The sequence below is a fragment of the Triturus cristatus genome, chromosome 6 (genome assembly GCF_964204655.1).
Source record: "Triturus cristatus chromosome 6, aTriCri1.1, whole genome shotgun sequence".
Classification (NCBI taxonomy): domain Eukaryota; kingdom Metazoa; phylum Chordata; class Amphibia; order Caudata; family Salamandridae; genus Triturus; species Triturus cristatus.
The window spans coordinates 1,764,829,447-1,764,855,312 of NC_140589.1; the positions used below are offsets into that span (position 1 = coordinate 1,764,829,447).

At 45.3% G+C, this 25,866-nt stretch overlaps 1 protein-coding gene across 1 annotated transcript in view; it reads right to left on the reverse strand.

Annotated features, from left to right (window-relative positions):
- Positions 1–25,322, reverse strand: part of STUM (stum, mechanosensory transduction mediator homolog) — a 267,075-nt gene extending 241,753 nt beyond the window's left edge. The window contains exon 1 of the mRNA XM_085613038.1: positions 25,008–25,322. Within this exon, the coding sequence (XP_085469164.1) occupies positions 25,008–25,200 (193 nt within the window). The 5' untranslated portion in view covers positions 25,201–25,322. The remainder of the gene's footprint in view (positions 1–25,007) is intronic.
- Between the last annotated feature and the right edge of the window lie 544 nt (positions 25,323–25,866).

The window sequence follows — 25,866 nt, forward strand, 5'->3', positions numbered from 1 at the left end:
GGTGAATATGGGTGAAAATGGAGGACTTCTTACCAGGGACACTGCAAGAGATCAATGCGAGAGAAAGAGGAACAGCAAGTTAAGCTCAGGCTGTGAGCTGCATCAGAAAGTTATTAGAAACGTATACATTGATTGGAGATTTGTGCTGCCAGGCACATCTATTTTGTCTCTCCTCTACCTGCTAAGTCCTATTGGGCATTTGGTATCAGCTCGGAATGCCATGTTGACTTAAGGTGGAAACATTTACCACACACTCTGTTCATAAATATATCACGTAACTGTGTAACTTATAGTTCATATGCTTTATTTCACTAAATTAGATAGTGGTATAATCTTTAGTGCAGTATGAAATGACAGAAACATTCCACATAAACAGAAGTCAAAGATTCAATTTAGAACAAGGAGAGATATTAAAGGGAATGACTTGCCAATTCAGCAGAGTAGCATGTAAGGTAGCTTTGGAAACCACCAAAGAAGGCGTAAGAGGTATAGAGTTGGGGAGGCCTTCCCTAGGTTCTGCACCAGGAGGAAAGAGGTACAGAGGTGGGGAGGGCATTCCATAGGTTCTGCACCAGGAGGAAAGAGGTACAGAGGTGGGGAGGGCATTCCATAGGTTCTGCACCAGGAGGAAAGAGGTACAGAGGTGGGGAGGGCATTCCATAGGTTCTGCACCAGGAGGAAAGAGGTACGGAGGTGGGGAGGGCATTCCATAGGTTCTGCACCAGGAGGAAAGAGGTACAGAGGTGGGGAGGGCATTCCATAGGTTCTGCACCAGGAGGAAAGAGGTACAGAGGTGGGGAGGGCATTCCATAGGTTCTGCACCAGGAGGAAAGAGGTACGGAGGTGGGGAGGGCATTCCATAGGTTCTACACCAGAAGGAGAGGTATTGGCATTTAGACAGAGAACTGGGCTCAGGAAAAGTTAACAGAGCAAGAGTGGATAAAATAAAGATGCAATACGGCTGATGCTAAGAAATTAAAAGATAAAAGATGAGGTGGAGCATGATGATAAACATTTATTTACCTTGCAAAAAATTTTAAAATTTCAACCAATCGGAAATTAAAAGTTAGTTTGAGTGCTCTAGGGAAGCAGAAATGTGAGTATGGCAGTCCAAAATTAAGAAGGATTGAACAGGAGCAGAGATAATGTTGCAATATCCACATATTGTGGTGGACAATAGTTTACAAGTGAAATAACTAGGGATTCTCAAGATATCACTATAATAGAGAGCCCCTATTGTATATTTCTGTTTCTTTTTCTCATATCTCACTGCTATGACATAGCAACAGTTGATAAAACTGGCTCCCTGCTGCTGTGATGTCATAAGGCCTTCCACGCCCCGAGAGCCTGTCAGCGCAGCGCTGCTCGTCTGCTTTGACTGAAAGCAGAAAGCGCAGCTGCAGGAGGGGAAACGAAGGTAGGGAAGGTGGTGGAGATTGGCCATGGATGGCAGGTAAGTATTTTTTTTAACCTTTGGGTAAGGGATACATAACATCGGACATGTTTACTATGTCTCCCCATTCCGCCTCTGTTCCTGCGTAGCAGTTGAAAGCAGAAACTGATGATTTTGGGGGCCATTCATAACAAAAAATTATAGGTGGGTAAAAAGTGTACTACAGGGATGTCTTTCACCTTGGGGTTCTGAGTGACATCATAGACAAGTTGAGCTTCGCTCCTGTTGACTATTTGATGTCACTCAGACGCCTTCAGTGCAAAACATCATCATAATTCACTGTCACCTATCTATAATTTTAGATATTTTAGCTGAATTAAATAATAATCAGCAGAGTCCACCCTGATCTACTTTTAAAAGGATTATTCGATTAAAGGTTTTTATTACTAAAGGGAAAGCGTAAAATCACTAATGTATAATGTAAAGTTTCAGCCACGTATGAGATGGGCTTGCGCTTCATATAAATATAAACATAGAAATTCCCTGTGCCATACATAAAAAACACTATTTCCAAACAATTTTCCTTTGAGGATTCATGGCTTGTAGCACCTCATGGGTACATAACGCTGTGTGTAGGAGTGGAAGTTTCTTACTATTTATAATTCATCGCTTTCATTTGTAGGAATGGGCTAGTACCTTGGAAGGGTGAACCTTGGTCTTTTTATTGCTTAATATACAAGAGGCCCAGAGATTTAACAAGACACAAAATAGGACTACACTGAATTTCAATTTTTCTCTTTGCTTGTGTGCCAGAGGAGCAACCCCTTCAATTATTCACACTAGCACCCTTTCAGCGCCACAGACCTTGCTTGAAGGGGGGTGCGCACAACCCCGTGTTTATGGCAATTACATTACTATGGCAACTGCTAAGTCTTTCAAATAGTTTAAAAAAAGAGTAAAAGACTAGGTGCATATAGGAAATTGAGTGCTTGATCTAGGGGATTTTCAGAAAAGATCTCATAAACAAGAAATTATACCAAGAGCACCAAAGTTGAATGAAGTAAATATTATCGTTATTTGTAAAAAGCCTGTTTACAAGGAGTCCGTAGGAGCTATGGCGCTATGCCTTGTGTATAGGGCTAACCTACCCATTCTGTGGCATAAGCCCTGAAAAGGCGCAACTGCCATGGAAGGGCTTGGTTGTCATGGAAACTGTTGAATTAAAATGAAAGATTTTTTTTTTTATACTTCAAATGTTTTAAAAGCTCCTCAGATTAACTTGGTGAATCTTTTTACTTATCTGTCAAAACACAGGCACACTTGACTTTCCAGAATCACTAGGGATACGTGTATTCATTTTCCATAGGTGCTAGCAGCTGAGCGAACCAATCAAGAGGCAACTAAAGAGATGACAGCCATTTTTAAAAGTGGACTTGGACAGGGCACAAGTACTAAAAAGAGAAGTGGGGGACTAATCAGGTTAGGCAGTATGCAAGTGAAATCATGACGCGTGCCGTCACAGCGCATGATGTCACGACGTGTGCCATTGCACGTGACATCACAGGAAGGGGCATCACAAGAAGTGGCATCAGATATTAAGACCTCACACATATGTTCATCAGGTATATCATGAGTACATTTAAGTGCATAATGAGATTTAACAAATGAGATTTTGCGTTGGGTTGTGCCAAAAGAGTGGTGCAATCCCAACTCATAATCTGTGCCTCAACTAATACATTTATTTTTTTACACCCTTAATTGGTTGCAAAGTCTACATTTTAATATATTTGATTGGGTTAAGGCATCTGTTGTACAGGTGCCCAGTAGATCTCAGGGAATAGAAATAAGGGTTAGATAACTCTGGAGTTTAACGCATTTGCTGGAGAGATCTATGTTTTTTGAAGTCTCAGATTTGAAACAAAGTAGTATAAGGTCAATGTGTCTCCTGCAAAGCACATAACTTAACATGCTGACAGATTTTTATGTAATATAGATAGTAAAGTGCAGTGGCGTAGCAAGGGGCAGGGGGAGCGGTCAGCCCTGGGCTGTAGGAGTTTTGGGGGAGTTGGCCTCCTCCTGCTCTAACCTGCTGTTTCAGGGGTGGCAATCGCTCCCCCCCACTTCAAATTGCAGCCGACGCTGGGCGGCAAGTGGCACTGTATCTCACCGGCACCAACCCTCCCCGCTCTTTAATGGAACTGCTGCAGGGCGGCAAATGTAGGGACTGCCACAGGCGGTCATAGGGCTCGCTATGCCTCGGGTAAAGTGGGTTACTGTTTTTAACACAGAGATCCTTTTGTTACCTCCAGCTCATAAATTGTAATCCTTGTATTATAGCACAGTGAGCTATGAAGGACATGGGACTCCTACACCTTGTAACCCTGCCTCATGTAATTCAACTTGTACATTTATTTACACATGTACATGATTTATTGTCAATGTACAATGTATATGTTACGTAAAGAGCTCTGACACCCTTCATTGGATTCCGCAGCGCTATAAAAGAAATAAAATAGTGCTATTGAAATTGTTATTTGTGTAAATAGTGGGAAAGACCAACACATCTAACATTCTTACAGTGCGTGCATCTCTTATATACAGGGACTGAGCAAAAGCAAAGGCTGCCTCTCTTAAGTACCTGTGAAGAGATAACTAGCTGTGTGCCTTTGTTTCCCCTCCATGGCATTACATTTAAGTGCGAAGTTCCAGGAGGCCTCAAGTCAGAATATTCAAACAAAAGGAGGCCTGATGGCCCCTTAACTTTGGCCCGTCTGGAGGTGAAAAAAATGCGCCCTGCTACCTGCACGTTGAATGGAAAGCAGACAAGGTGCAGGCGCTGCTGAACGTGTCCCGGTGTCTGAAAATGACACCCGGACAAGTTCAGCATATTTATGTGTGGCCCAACTTCTTGGCAGGGGAGACGGTTCCACCCTGGGAAAATAGTGGGTGGACGCCGTGTACCTGCGTGTACCCCGACTTGTGCTCTGGAGTTGGGTCATTTAAATATAATTAAAGTCAGGGTTACTGATGGTTTCACTTTAGACTTCCTTCTGCATTGTCAACATTATTATTCATTGGTGTTCTGCATTGTGTTGGGTGGTGTTTTATGGGCATTTGTAGAGTGCACCATCAGCCATACACATGGCCTCCTGCGACTGCCAGACGTTCAAGTTGTGGCAGTATTGCAAATTTTGTGAGGAAGGGGAAGTGTTGTGTTTATGTTCTTGTAGCAATGTGACCTCATTGGGTTCCAACTAGTACATTCTGTAACTATGGAATCCAGTGAGATCACTTGCAGACTGACCAACGCTGGAAGAGGAGTGTCCAGGCTGTCCTCCTCGCTTCTGCTGGGTTTGTGGAATAAATCTACAATTTTGAATCGGATACAGTATCTTTATTATGCAAGATAGTGGTGGTGGTTCATGCAGACACATTTGATTACATTGTTTATTTTGTCTACGCTTACTTCCAAAAGGATTGTGTGAAGTGGTCTGTGTGATGCAATATTGTGCTGTTTTGTGATGCTGGGATGTCCCGAGTGTTTGATGGAGGCCGGTGTGAATGTTCTCTGCTGGGTGATGTGTGCATGTAGTATGTGTTGGACAGACAAGCTTTTGTTAAAAAAGAGAAATAGGCGAAACAGATTTATGTGAACATTTAAAAGACAAGAACAGTCAGACTGGGTAACTTCCACGGTCAATAGGCAGCACTGGGGACTCACAGCTTATTATCATGTAAGGTAAAGCAAGAATTGCGACGGGCTGTCCCTAGTCAACTAAAACTATAACGCGATCACAATAGTACGGCATATGTTCAACAAAGTGACTTCTGATGAAATCAAACTTGTTTACTACAGGGTTAGCGGATTTTTTTGTGTTCAAAGTATTTTATTGAGTAAGAAAACACACAATCAGATGGGATTGCGATACAAGTACAAGGAAAGCTGTCCATACAATCATTTCAAATAGAGGAAATACAATTCCCATGTAAGTAAATGTGATCTGTAAGTTGAACCAGTCACGAAATGCAGCATTGACGTACTCCTTTAGAGGACACATGCCTGTCTGAGGATGAAGTTGCGAGCTTATAGCAAGGGTGGACAGGCACTGGAAACAAAATCGAAGGGCATATACATTCTTTAATTAAAAAAACGAAAGGCTAGCTCTAAATCTGTAAATAAAGAAGGGAGAGTCTTTAATTTAGATGTTATTATTAGGCCTGGGTGGAAAACTACGCTACACTTGCGTAGTTTGTGCAACTACACGCTACGCAAATTGCACGTAGCACAGTGCAAAAACGCATAGTGTAGCATGCATTTTTTGCTTGCTCGTGGTCCTCAACGTCAAGTTGGCGACCGGGAGTGAGCAAAATGACATCCCGGCGAGACTTTTTCCTTGTTCGCGATCAGCAACATCAAGTTGCTGATTGCGAGCGTGGAAAATAAACCTCCCGGCGAGGTTCTCAACGCGGGGAGGTCAGGTTTCTCATTGAGAGTGGTCGCGTATGCTCGCGACCGCTCGCGATGAGAAACTACCAGTCCGCATTGAGAAAGCTGCCGCTCGAGTAAAAATCTACTCGAGCGGCAGAACACGACCGCTTACACTGTGCAAGATGCCGTTTGCAATGATTGCACAGTGCGGACAAACATCCAGCACTGTGCAATCATTGCGAACAGCAAACTACGTAGCTCGCGTAGTGCGAAGTGCACTTCGCGTAGCTACGAGTAGCGCTACTACGCGAACTACGCCCAGGGTTAGTTATAATAAAGTGTCTGGAATGGCTAATTTGCACCAGCAAGGATTTCAGGGCACTACTGCAGAGCTATACCTTCTACGGGAGAACTATACGGGCACCTTTCAGAACAGCTGTAACTAAATCAAGAGACAGAACTATAGACCTGCTTTCATTATTGCGTGCTCAGGCAAATCAAACTTCCTATATTTTATTTATAAGATTTTTGACATGACATCATCAGAGGTAGGCCACTTTCGGGTCATACCACATAGAGTTGTCATTGGACTAGTGCACCAAGCGCTTAATACAGTTTTTGGTTACTGAATTTGTAACTGTTGAGAAACAAACACATGTTAGTTCAAAAGTCAATAGAAAGAGATGGTTTCTTATGGCTTATTAGAACATTGGAATGTTGAGCACTCCATTGTAGACAATTGAGTGATCTGGGCTTCTACTGGCCGGTAGATGCCCGGAGAGCAACATTCCAAATTTGTTTTCCTTTCACAGCTGTTGCTGTAAACAAAGAATTAGAACATTCCGCCCTTTAGGGGGGGGAATGTTCTAATAGCCTTAGAGCCCTCCTAGGGGGATCTAGCAGCCATTAAAGGCCTGCTCCCTTGTTAAAGGCCCTCCCCTTCGGCCGGGCCTTTTATGGCCCGCTAGGTCGGGCTCTAAGGCTATAATAGGACTCATAGGAGGTGAATCATCGGATCTAGCCATCCATTCAAGCCCTGCTGCATGCAGCATGCACATCACACTCAACTAAACATAAATAAGACAAGCAAAAAAGGATTTAGAAAATAAATGTACAACTGGTGAAATAGGAATGTGCCAACAAAGGCACCTACATGTCACTGTGGGCCTAAGACACAAAATATTGTTTACATGAAAGTAGAACCCCGGTGTAGGAACATTATTTTGTGAATGTATATTCCAAATCCAAAAAGAAAAAATGAGCAGCGATGAACTTATACGTTTGTAAAGTGTACCAATGGGTGTGTAAATGTCACGATTATGACATGCTTAGGGTTAGAGTGGGGATTGTGTGGCAACCATGGGCAGAGCACTCTGCAAAAATAGATGACACTCAAAAGCGTGCACGTTTGTGCTCGTTCTTGTAGGATTCAACACAAATTTATTCTGAGTGCCTTAACATGGTTAGACTCATGAGGGGCACCCCCATATTTAAGGGGTGTGTAGAGGAAAGGTTTCCTCACTGGAAAAATATTCTCATTGAAAACGAAAAAAGTTATACGTGCTAGTGGACAATTGTCTTCTATTTATGCATGCACAATCTTGCACTGAATGGATATTCTGAATACATTTTGCATATGTGAGTTGTACAACAATCCTATGGTTAGTGAAGATTTCATGGTGTACTCGCCAGATTGTTTTGTGGTCCCCTGCAAAACTTGGCAAACTTCTAACTTTTCAAAACGAGCGATGTGTTGAATGTTTTTTTCAAAAGAGAAAACGGAAAAAATCAATTCGAAACTAAAAATGAGCACCACAGCCCCAGCTCCCAGACTGCCCTGCTCAGGATCGGATGTGGCAAAAAGGTGGAAGTAAGGCCAGGAAGAAGTGTGACCGTCTCCTTGGCTGCAGGATTACACTGTAAGCAGCAGGTGTGATAGGCAGAGATACACAGGCTGAGGTTCAAGTATTAAAGAAGTTATCCCAAACTCTTTGAAAGAACCATGGCACAATGGCTACATTGAGACACCATTTGTGGTAAACGGGACAGGAGTTGGCCTAACAGCTAGGACGCTCGACCACGGAACTGGGGAACCGGGTTCCAGTCTCGGCAATGACGCTGAACATCCTGTGATTCTGAGCAAATCACTTAATCTCCCCGTGCCTAACAACAAAAAATAAATGTGTCCTCATGTGACGTAACTGGTGCTATGTAAAGCGCTCTGATACCCGATTGGATTCGGGTCACGGTTGCGCTATAGAAAACTCTGCAAAAAAAAAACCTATGGCAAAGATAAAGATGTGATTTCGCAGTAAATCAGGAGTAGGACCGGGCAAGTAGTTCAGACGAATAACAAACAGCCCAAAATGTTTGGTTTTTATCATGTTTTTTAGTTCACCCAACTTTTCAGAAAGCTAGATCAGGAAGTTTGATAGGTCAGGCTGCACAGAATGTTTCTTGCAGCAGAGATGATCGATCCTGGCCGCAGTTCTGTGTGGTCAATCTACCCAATCGAGAGATGAGAGTAGTAATGGATAGTAAAAGCGATTAACCATGCTTTCCCTGCTCGCCCCCCCCTGCCACTCTCTCCCCTTACCATCATTCGCAAAATCCAGAAAAAAGCTCCAGACACACCTCATCAAGGTGCTCTTCCTCTGACCCGACAGTCTGCTCTTCACCTTCCCCCAATGACTGTCTCTTCCTGGAGGTCACCAAGTTAAGTACTCCCTCGCTCACAAGCTAGATTCATCCTCTTCAAATACTAACACATACACACATACATACATACATACATACCAGATACTAAATCTTTGACTTATGTCACCAGTTGAGGCTTTTCACAATAAAAAAATTATCCATTTGCTTAATGGCATTTGAGCTTTAAAAAGGAAGGGTCAGAAGAGATGTGTGTTGGGAAACGCCATTCTTCAATATGGGTTACTGGCCTCTATTTAATAAAATATTTCACTTGAAAAGCTACAGATTTGAAAAGAAAATCTAAACCTCTGTAGCCTCTGAGGCCCTGGTGCTGTCTTTTATGGACCTAGGCAGTCTTTACAAAGGTTTTTCCCTTGGTCAACTAAGAAATAAGGTCATAGAAGAAACATTTGAAATTATACAGAGAGAATCAAAGCAGGTTACCGGAAGACAGCTAGACCCTAAAGGCGCTGCAAAACACAGAGGGCCACATCACAAAACATTCTGAGTGGTGCAATTTCATGCGCTTGGTGGTAAGGTGAGGAAGTATTTGGTGAAAAAACCTTTCACCATCATATTAAGAAACCAAGTATCATGAGGGGATAATGTATAACAAGTATGTCTGTGTAAATGTTCCCCATGGCATTTTGTTGTGGTAGTGAACTGTGTTATTGTTTTTCTGTGCTTCATGTCTTTGTCCTGCAATGTGATGTTGTTCTATTTTACTGTGGTCGTTAAGTTGTGCTATGTTTTGACTGGTTTGCTGTATTGTACAGTGTTATGTTTTATTTGCATTGTTATGTTACTTTGTTAATGCTATTGTTTTATGTTCTGTTGTTTACTTTAGATATGTCATCAAACACTCCTACAGTTCCAGCCAAATGCAGAACTTGCTTTCAAAGTTCCTCTGACAAACCATCATTACCACTGTCGAAGGTAGTAAAATAGAACTGCTCCTGTTCTTCAACTACTTAAGAAACCAGGGGCCGTATTAAAGAAAGTGCCTTGGGTGCGCAACGGGCATGTGCGGCCTCTTGTGCGCCACCAGGGCTCTTTGGTAATATAGAAGGGGATGCACATGCTTGTGCGGCCTTGCGGCCCCCTCTGTAATACAGGTAGCATTGGTGCACATGTAGCGCCAGCGCTATCTCAAGAGGGCGTTTCCTCATTTGCAAGGGGGCGTAGCTCCATGCTAATGAGGGAATCTCTTTGACTTTGCACACCTGTTTGAAGGTGTGCCGTGGCTCAAACAGGGAAAGTGTGTATTTATCATAATGCGGGTCCAGCTGGTCCAAAAAGTGTGGCAGAGACAGTGTCGTAAATTAGCACTTGCAGTGATCACTTTATGTGATCTGGCTCATAGATTTCTGTCTTCATGTCCTATATAGAGCTGGGTTGGTATTGACATTTCTAGAGGTGTTTAGTTTCAGTACTAGCTCATTTACCACCTTATCTTTGGAGTTAAAATTCCTGCCAATTGTTGAAGTCTAGTAGGAAGGTGTACAATTATTCCTGCTTCTTTTAGTTATTATGGGAAGTGTTTATATACTCTAGTAAACAAAGATCTGAATCTTGATTGTCCCTGTAGATGTGACTATATTCTCACCTGATACTTCTGAACAGTTTGTGCAATTGTACGGCACTTTTGGTAGCTAAAATAAAGGCCTCTCTACTAACTCATGATATAACGGATAAAGTACCCCTTGTTGTATGTTGTAAGGGTATTTCACATTAGCGGGTAGTTCCATGACCGTATAGCGGACCCGGTGTGAAAACCAGGGCCACGTGAATTATGCAGCAAGATTGCGCCAAATTATGTGGCAGGGTTGAGTAAATTATGTGGCAAGAATAGGCAAATTATGCGGTGTAATGCATCACTTTTTGTGATAGCACTACTTCATTCTTTTGTCTTTTTCACACTTGTTGGCAGTGTCTGGGCATTGGTTGCACCTCATTGGTACCAGTTTGACACACAAATATAGCAATAAGCAACAGAAAAGTGACCAGTCAACCTTTGCAAACTGCCTTCCACTACAAGCAACGTGTTGCTGTGTTTTTGGTAACATTTGAACTGTTTGAGCTCAAAACAATTTTTTTGTTTAGATCTGCAGGTTATGCAGCAGATAGTGGATTATGTGACAAATACATAAAATCTACAAGTAGGTGAAAAATGCCACAGTCGCACAATCTTATACTTTCAGTAGACCTACTAAAAGTTGAGTTCCTTTATGAGATCACAGAACTCTGAAGTAACTTGCAACATCTTTATAATATACAGCAGCGGGTACTTTATCCCTTATAATGCATGGTCACACCATCACCCTACCCACAAAATGCATACAATCTCAGTGTCTTGCTCTTTTATGTGAAAGAGATATTATGTTTACAGGCGTGAAGAAGAAAAGTAGACTCTGTAGTGCATATTTAAGAATACCAAAAAACAGTTCGCAATTTTCTGCATAATTATATTAGAAACAGTGTATGCATAAAAAATGCTCAGAATGCTTAGAAACATGCAGAGGAATGTAATCTTCCCTACAATTACCTATACAGTTAAAAAGACATCTTGCCAAAAATATCTTCTTTCTGCTCATCACTTTTTTTTTTAGAAAAACACATCAGAAGAAAGAAAAGCAAGTTGCCATTTACCATGTTTAAAGTGCAGCTGCAATAATGCTACCTGGCCTGCCTTCCACCCTGGCTGCTGGCTCTGGCAGCAGGCTTTATGATGTCACAATTCAACTGCAGTAACTTTATTACAGTTGGCCATCTTTGCCGTTACTTCATTACAGGTCACTAGAGACGTCAAAACTCACATGTAATAAGGAAATTAAAGACCTATTTAAAGGGATTGCAGAATCCCATGTATTATGGAGAAAATAATTTCTCTGGCATACTCTCAGGCAACTCTGATCTGAAAGTCTAATTCTGTGTAGTCTTTACATAGTCTTCATCTGTCTTTGAAACACAATCGCGACTTTTAAAAACATTTCCTAATATCCTCTTTTGCGAAAACGGTGGGCGATATATGGCATCAATGCTGTCTGTTCCGGGCAAACATTTTTTCTACCTTTGGAGTGTAATTCTTTCTCTGGCAATGTTGCTATATAGAATCATGCGGTACCTGCCTCGTAGCTTTGGTTCAGAGGGTATTAATAAAGGTGCATGTTGTGTATGAGCTGTTTGGTCACAGTGGTCTCATTACATCAATGTATTCCCACCTTTATTCTTATGTTTGGCCTTCCTATGCTGGTTTAGGATTGAAGGCGACATGTTTGCTAACATCAAGGGATATTGAAAAATCAAGTATCCATCAGAGGTATTGGGCAGAAAATGTGTCCATCGTTTAGATCAATAATAATAATAATAATACAGAATTTTATAAAGCGCGAAACAGCTACCTCACAAGGAGGTGTCCCGGCGCTGCAGAACAAGATATAAATGTTGACCAAGAGAGCTAGAGGTGTAAACGCCTAGCGTGGTTGAGCGAAAAGCCAGGTTTTCAGCATGCGCTTAAAGCAGGCTTCAGAAGGGGCCTGTTGAAGAGCAGGGGGCAGGCTGTTCCAGAGTGACGCCACATTTGCCGAAAAAGTCCGTCCTCCCAGCCGTGCTCTTTTTGCTCTAGGAACTGCAATCAGAACCCGGTTGTTGGAACGGAGAGAGCGGGTTTGTGTGTATCTAGGCAATCGGGCTTTCAGATAGTTTGGACAAGTGCCATATAGAGATCTGAAAGCCAATGTCAGTGCCTTAAATTTTATTCTATTTGCTACTGGTAGCCAGTGAAGTGAGAGAAGATGTGGAGAGACCGAATGCTTGAAAGGAATCCGCATTAATAGTCTCGCAGCCGCATTTTGGACCAGTTGCAATCGATGTATAAGGTATTTTGGTAGGCCTAGATAAAGGCTGTTAGCGTAATCCAGCCTGGATGTTACCATGGCATGGATCACTGTTTTTCGGCAAGTTACTGGCAAGAGTCGCAGAATCTTACGTAGATTTCTTAGCTTGCACAGACAGCAACCGACTTTTTGCTGGACGTGTGATACAAAAGACAGACTGTCATCCCACCGCACTCCCAGGTTTTTTGCCGAGTGGCTGGGCGAGGGAGGTTGACCCATCTCTACCGGCCACCAAAGATCAGATGGGGGAGGGGGGCCTTTACCGAAAAAGATCACTTCCGTCTTGTTAGCGTTGAGTTTTAGTTTATTTGTGTTCATCCAGCGAGCCACATCTTGGAGACAGCCCTTGAAGCTTGCAAAGGACGCCTCAGACACTTCTGAATACGGAAACACCAGCTGGGTGTCATCGGCATATGAAATAGCCTTGACCCCCCAGTTGGCAATCAGCGTGAAGAGCGGAGCCAGGTAGATATTAAATAATAGTGGGCTAAGAGCCGATCCCTGAGGGACGCCGCAGCTGAGGGCCTTGGGTGTTGAAGAGGCGGAACCCAGCGCCACCTTCTGTGTTCTCTGGGTCAGATATGACTGTAACCACCCCAGTGCCTGGTCCTTAATGCCTGACTCCGCTAAACGAGACAGCAATATGGCGTGGTCGACCGTATCAAAAGCGGCCGACAGGTCCAGGAGCACCAGCATCGCTGAGTCCCCTGAATCCATCGACCACCTCACTGACTCTGCCACCTCAATTAGTGCCGTCTCAGTGCTGAAGCCGGGTCTAAAGCCTGATTGCGTCTCATGTAATATATTATTTCCTTCAATGAATTTATTCAGTTGGCGCTGGATTAGTTTCTCTAGCATTTTGCCCGGTGCCGCCAGCAGAGAGATCGGGCGGAGATTGCTAAGATCCTTGGGGTCCCCATTTAGTTTTTTCTTTAGCGGGAGGAGAGTGGCGTGTTCCCAGATATTCGGGAACACCCCAGAGGAGATGGACATATTCCATATTTGCTGAATAGTAGGAGCCACGAAATCAGCTATGGAGTTCCAGAGTTTTGGAGGGCAGGGGTCGTCAGGAGATCCTGACTGACAACGGCTAAGTTCTTGCGAAACCAAGTTTAGTGCTATTGGCTCAAATTGTGTCAAAGTAGCGCAATCCGGCAATTTATCGGCTAAGTCCGTTTTTACCGTTTTTTTCTCTGGCCCAAAAGATTCATAGACTTGTTTAATTTTTGAGTCAAAGAAGTCAGAGATGCTGTTACACAGCTTGGTCGACGGGCTGTATCCAGTAGTGCTGGAACAATTTTTAGAGGTTCCTCACCGATAACATCACCTCACTAAAGGTATGGGGACATGTCTCTAAAAACGAAACAAATTCTGACAGAAAAAAACATTAGAAGGGACACATTATTGCTCATTCTCCATCTAAACTATTTAAATTTTTATGGGTGTGCTGCAGCGTCCCCCCGCACCCCTAGTTCCAGCGCCACTGACTGTATCAGCCAATTGGATCAGGTATATTGTACAACTGAGGTACAGTCTAGGCCTGGGCGGTAAATTCCATTCCGCTCACGGAATTTGCAGAATTTGGATAATTTTGCATTCCGCGGAGATCGCGGAATTGCCAAACATTCCGTGATCCACGGCTTCGCAGAATTTTTTGCTTGTTCGCGCTTTCAAAATGCGTGTTCACAAGATATTTCCCCCCAAGCACGCAAACAGCGTTCGCGAACAGGAAAAAAGCATCACGAACGGGCGGAACAAGCAATTCCGCGTGTTCGCGGAATTTCTGTGTGCTCGCAGAGATTGTTTACCATTTCGCTGAGCTTTGCGTAGTGCGACTACGCAAATTCCGCCCACCCCTAGTACAGACCCAGAAATTCAGCAAAACATGCTGAAAACTGGATTCGCTACAACATCCAAATTTGCCAGGTCTCACGATTCAACCACAGGACCCATGATTCAGGATGCCTTCGCCTTACAACATCAATGCCCTTATGTTTCACAGCTGGGCGTCTGCATGTCCATCGATTGACGTTAGCACTGGTGGGAGCCAAACCACTCCTTCCCTTTTGCTGCCCAGATTTGCCAACCTCATTCTGGGCCTGATTCACAAAGGTAAACGTACAAATTTGTGTAAATTTAATCTTTTTCGGTATACACAAAACTGCGATTTAATAGTAATTTTACGACTGCGAAGATTCTGTGGTCGGGACGGAGAACTCTGCACATGTAAGGTTAGGACAGGCCTATGTTGTAAAGATGTTGTAATACAACTGCTGCATTTTAGTTTTAAATCTGAAATCTGGCTTTCCACTGCTGGTGATAGCAAAGCCAGAAAGGGAGTGGTTTCTTAGGGTGTTTTCTTAAAGAAGACTCACCAGTTTGGTAACTTCCTACATTTGTAACAAGGTGAGGTGACAGCATGGTCCTTAGGTGAGCAAAGGGGCAATTGGAGTGACAATAATAAAGCACAAATAACCAACATCAACAGCTGTCAATCATTTATAAGCCATTAGAACTGAGCAGGAGGTAAGTAGAATCTCGGGTCTTATGAGAACTTTTATGAGAGAAAAAGGGACAGTCCACCCAGGAGAGGTTGACGTTTTGACCCCATGAACAACTTATATGGGGTCTTTATCAGGACAAGATCCCAATGACATTGATCAAGGGTAAAGGATGAACAAAAATCTCTTGTGTTGCATTGCACAAACAGCCAAAGTTTGAGCTGTGTCAAATGTACTACATTGTACACACTGATGATGTCAGAAGCCATGCAAAGTGCAAAAAATGCTGTGTTTGTGTGATAATAAACATTTTTTAGTGTTGTGCCACAGTGCGAAGGCAGAGGGAGCAATGTACTCAACGTGCACCCTTGAGTGCGCTTCTCATCATGCAGACGACCACCAAAAGGTAAATTTTGTATTATGTTTAATTTCCACAAAAAATATAAGTATCAAAAATGGCAATATTACACAATTTCCTTCTTCCATCGTTTGACTTGCTTTCATTTGGAACGAGTATTCCGCATTGCACCCTACTTTGCGTGACCTGACCTGACATGACTTCACGTGGAATCATAGGGCTATGCGCACTGTTGCTACCCCTGTTAAGTCAACATTGTATGAATTATCCGAGGTTCCAAGCTATGTGATTCAACGTTCTTTAGCACTTTACAATGCTCACATCAGCTTTAGGGTGCAAAAATCCCTGTGCTCGTAAAAGTTGGCCGGCTCTGTTGTTTGCATCATTTTGCGTCGCTTTGTATCACGTGACTGTGTCCACCAAGGGATCCAAAACCTGATGAGGGAGATCATTAATGTGAAGATAAATAGAGACCATGCATTGGGTTTCCACTCACTGAGACCACAAAATAATGAGGAATATAAATGCTTGAGCCAACACTTTTGAACCCATGTGGATTGCTCTGACCATCTTTACGCTCCGAGGTCTTGCCGCGCCAATCAAGCAGGATTTATATAGCACCGCTAATCACCCGATAGGGTATCCAGGCGTTTGCAGGTCCTGGAAGGTTTGATGCCACCAAACAATACAAGAGACTAACAAAATGCCAATCCGTGCTGGTGCTGGAGGTGTAATCTACCCTGAAATACTAGGTCCCATCCCTCTACATGCGACCACCGGGCAAGTCCAGATGCGTTATGGCCACATCTGTGCACCCCGAGGCTCTATGGCACAGCATGCTTGGGAACCTAGTCTGGGCATAACTGTGCCACGTAGGGAGCCAGCTGGGAGAGTCAGAAAGTCAAACATGGACATACTTTACTTTACTCGACAGTTGTTAACTACCGGTGTGCAGTGGGCAGCGCTTCATTTGAATTTGCGGTGGCAGGTGGGGCCCACTGGCACTCATTTTTTGGGGACCAGGGCTTATTTTTCATCATCAGACTTTGACCCAGAAGAGGAGCAAGAAAGGCAGAAAATGCGGCAACAAGAAGGAAGAAGAGAGAGAAGAACAGTGACAAAGAGAGAGAGCAGAAGTGAAGGAACCCTGCAAGAGGGACAAAAAGAGCAGGTAATGTATCTTAGTATCCTTGCTCTAAAGACCACGGTTCACTGGACTCCAGTAGTTTTCACGGGCATGCCATAAACATGCATGCATCAAATAACTCCTGTGTCTTGCTGTAAGAGGCTACGTGTGGGAGGAAGGGGGAGGGGCGTAACTCTGAGAGACGGTTTAGGTTCCCATACTCGCAGTGACATGCTTTCCTTAGACCGCTGGGGCGACGCTGTGCCAGCTGTCGTATGCAGGCCCCCAGGGGAGGGGCTGATGCAGGCTAGGAGACTACCTCATCCATGGCTGCTCGCCAGAGAGCCGGCTCTAGGAAGATGCTCGCCCGTTCCTGCGCTGAAAACACCTCGGGCAATCCCCTGAAGAGCCCCGCCCTTATACAGCTAGTCCACCACTCACCTGCAGAGTCCCGCCCCTGAACAGCACCTCCAGCACTCACCTGCATAGCCCCGCCCATATACAGCAACTCCAGCACTCACCTGCAGAATACCGCCCCTCGGCAACACCTCCAGCCCTCGCCTGCATAGCCCCTCCCCTCGACAGAACCTCCAGCACTCACCTGCCGAGCCCCGCCCTTTGACAGCACCTCCAGCACTTACCTGCACAGCCCCGCCCATATACAGCAACTCCAGCACTCACCTGCAGAGTCCCGCCCCTCGACAACACCTCCAGCACTCACCTGCACAGCCCCACCCATATACAGCCACTCCAGCACTCACCTGCAGAGTCCCGCCCCTCGACAACACCTCCTGCACAGCCCCGCCCATATACAGCCACTCCAGCACTCACCTGCAGAGTCCCGCCCCTCGACAACACCTCCAGCACTCACCTGCACAGCCCCGCCCATATACAGCCACTCCAGCACTCACCTGCAGAGTCCCGCCCCTCGACAACACCTCCAGCACTCACCTGCAGAGCCCCTCCCCTCGACAGAACCTCCTGCATTCACCTGCACAGCCCGCCCCTGAATAGCACCTCCAGCACTCACCTGCCGAGCCCCGCCCCTTGGCAACACCTCTAGCACTCCACTGCCACACCCGCGCCCCTCAACAGCACTCGCCTGCCGAGCCCCGCCCCTCGGCTTACCTGCACAGCCCCGCACATCGACAGCACCTCCTGCTTGTGCCTCACACCCTCGAGTGCTCTCTGGCGCTAACCACAGCTAGTGAGCATTCATTGACGCTGTAAGGAGTATTTGTAAGGCGGAGGTAATAGGATTCTTGTTTCGGAATACCCCGTTGTACTGCGTAGTTAACTTTATACATGCACTGCTGTTGCACGTCACGCACACATCTCTTTTAATGATAGCACATTTTGAGAGCGCAAAGGCAAACCTACTTGAAGAGCTCCTTCTTCGGGAATAGTTATTTACCGTTCACTGATCTTCTGTGCTGACTAGAGTGGACACTCCACCAGGGGTAGTTCCACTAGACAATCCTGGGCTGGGAACCAGGTTCTAGGCCTGCCTTTGCGCCCGCCCATGTGCCGACACCAGAACAGATCGGCATCTTCGAGGCGCGTCTCCTATCCAATGCGACCGCCCATGTGCCGACACCAGAACAGATCGGCACCTTCAAGGCGCCTCTCCTATCCAATGCGACCGCCTGCATAAGTCTCGTTTGACAGGTAATCTACTCTCTTCTGTCCGCGTGGTGTCCTGGCGGCCAGAGATGGAGGGGAAACACCGCATACCTGGAGCATCGACCCTAGCTACCATACCCACCACCACTCAAGACAAAGAAACCCTCTGCAGTTTTCTAACCACCTGTTCAGGAAAATTCCAGTAAATGTATCACATATTTCCAGAAAGGCATGACCGGACACAGCGCGGGAGGCGGTCTTCCTGTGTTCCATTGCATGATTAGTTATCAGCCCCTCGCAGAAAGCAATGTAGTTAACAAGGATGGTATCGGTGTGTAAAAGCTGCATTTAATTCCCCCTCCGTGGCTCATTGTTTCTGTTCGCTCTGTTAGTTTGTGCTGCCAGTGATGTCATTCTGTGTTCACTTCGCAGCTGCACACAATTGTAGTTCTATTTCTTGGTTTCTGGAGTGTCACAGTTGTTTTTATGCTCTGGTCGCCATTGTGAGTACACTAATAATAACAATTCCCATATCACAGAGTAAAATCTGACTTATTCGCGCTTTAAAATATGTTTATTATTATCCGCTGACCTGTCTTATAACTTAGACACATTAACCTTTCATATTTTTTAATAATTCAGACCACAGGCTGGACAAATGCAAATGCAGTGAGCACACGAGCTGTTCACCAGTGTTATACCCTTAAACGTCGTGGCGGTACATGTATCACTGCAGCAGGTGCCCTATACCCACGAGTTAGCTTAAAAAGCGGTCTATGGGTGATCAATTCATTGAGCCAAAGGTTTGCTGTCAGTGACCAATTAAATATGCCAAGACAGGTTTACTAACACTTTTTCCTTATCCTCATCTTCATTTTAAAGCGGAGTTTGTACAAAAAACAATGCATTACTCTACTCCTCGTTGTCCTGCCCAGCCCCTCAAGACTCCATCTTCATCCACCACCCCCAATGTACAGATTCCGTGATTATTTTATTTTTTCCTCCATTTCTAGCATTACCAATAAGTGTTCTTAGCCCGGCCTGCTGTGCTGTGGCGACCCCTGGCGGCGATGCGCAGTATACCAGGTTGGTGGACGTTCACTTGCGAGGAGCGCTGCCCGCGAGCACCTGAGAGAGCAGTGACGTGTGCCGGCAATGCGCGGGAGTCTGAGCCGGACCCCGGGCACCCACACAGCCCCGCTCCCGCCATGGATATTTCCATTCCCTCGGCCAGAAGGAGACTTGGTGATTCGCGGGAACAGCTCGTGTTACAAGTACAACTTCTAAATTAGACAGGATCCCCGCCTCCCCCGTTCACAAGACAGCGGAGACCTGCTGACAAGCAAAGGGAGCGGACAAGAAACTCCCGCCATGAGAGCAGAGCACGGTGAACGCTCCGAGAGAGCAGAAATCAGTTCTCTGAGGCAAATGGCTCTTCAGAAACCCTCCCCCTTTAGGGAGTAGCACATAGACAAACCACCCACAGGGGAAGGGCACAGCAAAAAACACATGGTCTGGCAATGGACACAGACCGAAGTGTCTGTGAATGAAGCACCGTAAAACAAGCTAGCAGGGCACAAGCAGACTGCTGTTCACAGAAGTGCCATGCGTTAACAACACCCCTGCAAGAATCTCAGAACACCACAAGCAATCACTGCATGTGACTGACTGAAGCAGATGGCAGTAAAACTCCAGCGAATGGAACATGGCACAGCAAACACATCTGAATAGAGAGCATAAGCCAGCAAGCACACAAGCCAAGGAAGATGAATACATGAAGAACTCTCTGAAATGGAAAACAGCTAAAAACCTACGCTATGAGAAACAGGAGAAGCAAGTAACAGCAGGAATCTATCGCTCGATCATTCGAGAAATGTCTGATAAGGAACATCTGCTAAAGTGAGTGGAGTACTGCACGAAAACTCTCCTAAAAGAGGACAGAATAAAGAAGAAATATCAGTTAGGAAAAGTTAGCAGAACAAAGAACGTCTGCAAGGAACTTATGCTAGGAAAACAGAGCACAGCAAGAAACCTCTGCTAATAGAGCAGAGTGGCACAACAAGAAGCCTCAGCCACAGAACACTGCTAGGAGGGGAGAGCACAACAAGAAACATCAGCCACATAACTCTGCTAGGAGAACAGAGCACAGCAAGAAACCTCAGCCACAGAACTCTGCCAGAAGGGCACAGCACAGAACGAAACCTCTGCTAATAGAACAGAGCACAACAAGAAACCTCAGCCACAGAAGTCTCCTAGGAGGTCACAGCACAACAAGAAACCTCAGCCACAGAAGTCTCCTAGGAGGGCACAGCACAACAAGAAACCTCAGCCACAGAACTCTGCTGGGAGAACAGAGCACAACCAGAAACCTCAGCCACATAACTCTGCTAGGAGAACAGAGCACAAAAAGAAACCTCAGCCACAGAACTCTGCTAGGAGGGCAGAGCACAACAAGAAACCTCAGCCAGAGATCTCTGCTAGGAGAACAGAGCACAACAAGAAACCTCAGCCACAGAACTCTGCTAGGAGGGCAGAGCACAACAAGAAACCTCAGCCAGAGATCTCTGCTAGGAGGGTATTGCGCAACAAGAAACCTCAGCCACAGAACTCTGCTAGGAGAACAGAGCACAACAAGAAACCTCAGCCACAGAACTCTGCTACGAGGGCACATCGCAACAAGAAACCTCAGCCACAAAACTCTGCTACGATGGCACATCACGACAAGAAACCTCAGTCACAGACCTTTGCTAGCAGGGCATAGCACTACAAGAAACCCAAGCTAGAGAACTCTGCTAGAAGGGCATAGCACAACAAGAAACCGCAGCTAGAGAACTCTGCTTGAAGGGCATAACACAACAAGAAACCTCAGCTAGAAAACTTTGCTAGGGGAACAGAGCACAACAAGAAACCTCAGCTAGAGAACTCTGCTTGGAGGGCTGAGCACAACAAGCAACCTCAGCTAGAGAACTCTGCTAGGAGGGCTGAGCACAACAAGAAACCTCAGCCACAGAACTCTGCTACAAGGGCACATCGCAACAAGAAACCTCAGTCATGGAACTCTGCTAGAAGGGCATAGCACAGCAAGAAACCCCAGCGAGAGAACTCTGCTAGAAGGGCATAGCACAACAAGAAACCTCAGCTAGAGAATTCAGCTAGAATAGCATAGCACAAGAAACCTCAGCTAGAGAACTCTGATAGAAGAACAGAGCACAGCAAGAAACCTCAGCTAGAGAACTCTGCTAGGAGGGCTGAGCACAACAAGAAACCTCAGCCACAGAACTCTGCTACAAGGGCACATCGCAACAAGAAACCTCAGTCATGGAAATCTGCTAGAAGGGCATAGCACAGCCAGAAACCCCAGCTAGAGAACTCTGCTAGAAGGGCATAGCACAACAAGAAACCTCAGCTAGAGAATTCAGCTAGAATAGCATAGCACAAGAAACCTCAGCTAGAGAACTCTGATAGAAGAACAGAGCACAGCAAGAAACCTCAGCTAGAGAACTCTGCTAGGAGAACAGAGCACAACAAGAAACCTCAGCTTGAGAACTCTGCTAGGAGAACAGAGCACAACAAGAAACCTCAGCTAGAAAACTCTGCTACGAGGGCACATCACAACAAGAAACCTCAGCTAGCGAACTCTGCTAGCAGGGCATAGCACAAGAAGCCTCAGCTAGAGAACTCTGCTACGAGGGCACATCACAACAAGAAACCTCAGCTAGAGAACTCTGCTAGCAGGGCATAGCACAAGAAACCTCATCTAGAGAACTCTGCTAGCAGGGCATAGCACAACAAGAAAACTCAGCCACAGAACTCTGCTAGGAGGGCACAGCACAACAAGTAACCCCAGCTAGAGAACTCTGCGAGGAGAACAGAGCACACTAAGAAACCCCAGCTAGAGAACTCTACTAGGAGGGCTGAGCACAAGAACCCTCAGCCACAGAACTCTGCGAGGAGGGCAGAGCACAACAAGAAACCTCAGCTAAAAAAAACTCTGAGAGGAGAGCGTAGCAATTACTTCTTGCAGGAGAACAGAGCACAGAGAGGCATATTTGGCAAGAAAGCAGAGCACAATAAGAAACCTTTGCTAGAAGAGCATGTGTCAGAAAACAAATGTCTGCTAGTAGAGGAGATAAAAGTGAGAAACCTCTATTAGGCGAGGGCAGCACAGCAAAAAACATCTGCTAGAAGAGTAATAAAATCTCCTACTATGAAAGCAAAGCAAATCATGAAACCTCTGCTAGGGGAGAAAAACACAGCAAAAACCCCTGCTGGGAGATCAGAGCAATCCAAGACATCACTGCTAGGGGAGCATAGCACAGCAATGAGGGCAGAGCACAGCATGGTACCTTTGGGAGGAGAGCATGCAACAGCACAGAATCTCTGCTTGGAGAGCACAGCACAAAACCTCTGTTTGAAGAGTATAGCACGGCTGGAAATCACTGCTAGGAGAATATAGCTGAGCAAGAAACCTCTGCTCGGAGGTTATAGCGCAGTAAGAAAGCACTGCTATGAGATGAGAGCACAGCAAGAAAAAACTGCGATCGGGAATAAAACCAACAAGGCGTTTTTGCTAAGAAAGCAGTTCGCAGTAGGAAATACCTGCTGGGGTCAGGGGACTGAAAGAAAGTTATTCTAAGGAAGCAACATGATGCCTCTGGGAGGAGAGTGGAGCACAGCAAGAAACTCACTGGCAGCAAGAAACCTCTGTGTACACTGACAGCAAGAAACCACTTGTATACGCTGGCAGCAAGAAACCTCTGTGTACACTGGCAGCAAGAAACCACTTGTATACACTGACAGCAAGAAAACCTCTGTGTACACTGACATCAAATAAACACTTGTATACACTGGCAGCAAGAAATCTCCGTTTACACTGACAGCAAGAAAACCTCTGTGTACATTGACAGCAAGAAACATCTCCGAACCGTCACAGCAAGAAACCTCTGTGTACAATGACAGCAAGAAACCACTTGTACAATACAGTGACAGCAAGAAACCACTTGTATAATACAGTGACAGCAAGAAGCCACTTGTATAATACAGTGACAGCAAGAAGCCACACGTATACAGTGACAGCAGGAAACCACTTGTATACACTGGAAGCAAGAAACCTCTGTGTACACTGACATCAAATAAACACTTGTATACAGTGGAAGCAAGAAACCACTTGTATACACTGGCAGCAAGAAAACCTCTGTGTACACTGACATCAAATAAACACTTGTATACAGTGGAAGCAAGAAATCTCCGTTTACACTGACAGCAAGAAACATCTCAGAACCGTCACAGCAAGAAACCACTTGTATAATACAGTGACAGCAAGAAACCACTTGTATAATACAGTGACAGCAAGAAACCACTTGTATAATACAGTGACAGCAAGAAGCCACTTGTATAATACAGTGACAGCAAGAAGCCACACGTATACAGTGACAGCAGGAAACCACTTGTATACACTGGAAGCAAGAAATTCTCTGTTTACACAGATGGCAAGAAACATCTCAGAACCGTCACAGCAAGAAACCTCTGTGTACACTGACAGCAAGAAACCACTTGTATAATACAGTGACAGGAAGAAACCACTTGTATACACTGGAAGCAAGAAACCTCTGTGTACACTGACATCAAATAAACACTTGTATACAGTGGAAGCAAGAAACCACTTGTATACACTGGAAGCAAGAAACCTCTGTGTACACTGACATCAAATAAACACTTGTATACAGTGGAAGCAAGAAATCTCCGTTTACACTGACAGCAAGAAAACCTCTGTGTACACTGACATCAAATAAACACTTGTATACAGTGGAAGCAAGAAACCCCTTGTATACACTGGCAGCAAGAAAACCTCTGTGTACACTGACATCAAATAAACACTTGTATACAGTGGAAGCAAGAAACCACTTGTATACACTGGCAGCAAGAAACCTCTGTGTACACTGACATCAAATAAACACTTGTATACAGTGGAAGCAAGAAACCACTTGTATAATACAGTGACAGGAAGAAACCACTTGTATACACTGGAAGCAAGAAACCTCTGTGTACACTGACATCAAATAAACACTTGTATACAGTGGAAGCAAGAAACCACTTGTATACACTGGCAGCAAGAAACCTCTGTGTACACTGACATCAAATAAACACTTGTATACAGTGGAAGCAAGAAATCTCCGTTTACACTGACAGCAAGAAACATCTCAGAACCGTCACAGCAAGAAACCACTTGTATAATACAGTGACAGCAAGAAACCACTTGTATAATACAGTGACAGCAAGAAGCCACACGTATACAGTGACAGCAAGAAACCACTTGTATAATACAGTGACAGCAAGAAACCACTTGTATAATACAGTGACAGCAAGAAGCCACACGTATACAGTGACAGCAGGAAACCACTTGTATAATACAGTGACAGCAAGAAACCACTTGTATAATACAGTGACAGCAAGAAGCCACACGTATACAGTGACAGCAGGAAACCACTTGTATACACTGGAAGCAAGAACTTCTCTGTTTACACAGATGGCAAGAAACATCTCAGAACAGTCACAGCAAGAAACCTCTGTGTACAATGACAGCAAGAAACCTCTGTATACAGTGACAGCAAGAAACCCCTTGTGTACAGTGACAGCAAGAAAGCTTTTGTGTAAAGGGACAGCAAGAATCCTTTGTGCACACTGACAACACGAAACCTCTGAGTGCATTACTAACAAGACTTCTCTGACAACTATAGAGCTCTGAGTGGACTGATTCTGAACTTCAAGAAACCGGAGTAAAATGTCAGTAAATAACTTCAGTGTTGTCAGCAAGGAACATGTGCACAGAGACAGCAGAAAACATAACAACCCTGTGTGTGCAGTGACAGCAGAGAACCTCTCAGTGCACGGCGAGCACGGCGCCGCTGGGCGGGACCGCACACACCTGCTGCACCGCTATCCCCCGCCCGGCCAACCGAGTCCAGCAGAGGGGCTGTTCCTTACCCAGTCCTGGCACAAAGGTGTTGAGGAAGAGGCAGACGACAGCCACGGGGAACGGCATGTAGGGGATGGCCGCCCGCAGGGGCCCCTTCTTCTCGCGCACCTGCACCACCACCCCGCTGGCAGAGTTACCCCTCTCCACCATGTCGCCCTCCTTCAGGTCCATGGCTCTGCTGGGCTGCTTCAGGGCAGACATGGGGCGCCTGGAGCTGTGCTGCGGTCACCGGAGCCCGGCCAGGCAGGGCGGAGGGCGGACGGTACCGGAGGGAGCGCGGGGCTGGCAGCTTCTCTCCTCTCGCTGCTGATGGACGAGTCTGCGGGAGGTAGCGGGAGCCGCCTGTCCGGGACTCGGCTTTGACTCCCCCGCGCCATCTAGCGGCCGCAGATGATACAGCACTTGTTGATACCCTTTTAATCCTAAAATCATAGCACTGACAGGTACCGTCTCATACACTCACAGCCACTGGCCTGGCCTATGCATAGGGATTCACAGGTCTTTTGCCGGGCGCTGTTAAACTCAGTACAATTATTTATGTTCATATCATATTCTGTTACTCACAGCGCTACGAAGCGACGCCCCTGTGACGTCGAGAGCTACATAGTAACTCATTTCAATATTGCAATTAAGAGTTGTCGTGCTAAAAAGTCACTTAATAAAGTGTCACGGAAAAGAAAAAAGTTCTGAAAATGCACCCGAAGAAAACATTACAAAAATATTTTCTTGCCTAAGAACTTGGGGAAATTCTGAATGGGTGCTTTATTTTTTATTGAAGCTTGATATATTATTTAGGAGAGATAAAGAGCTATAAAGTGCCGTATGTGACTTTGGTTTCTACAGAGCGCTAAGTTCAGGTTCAAATAG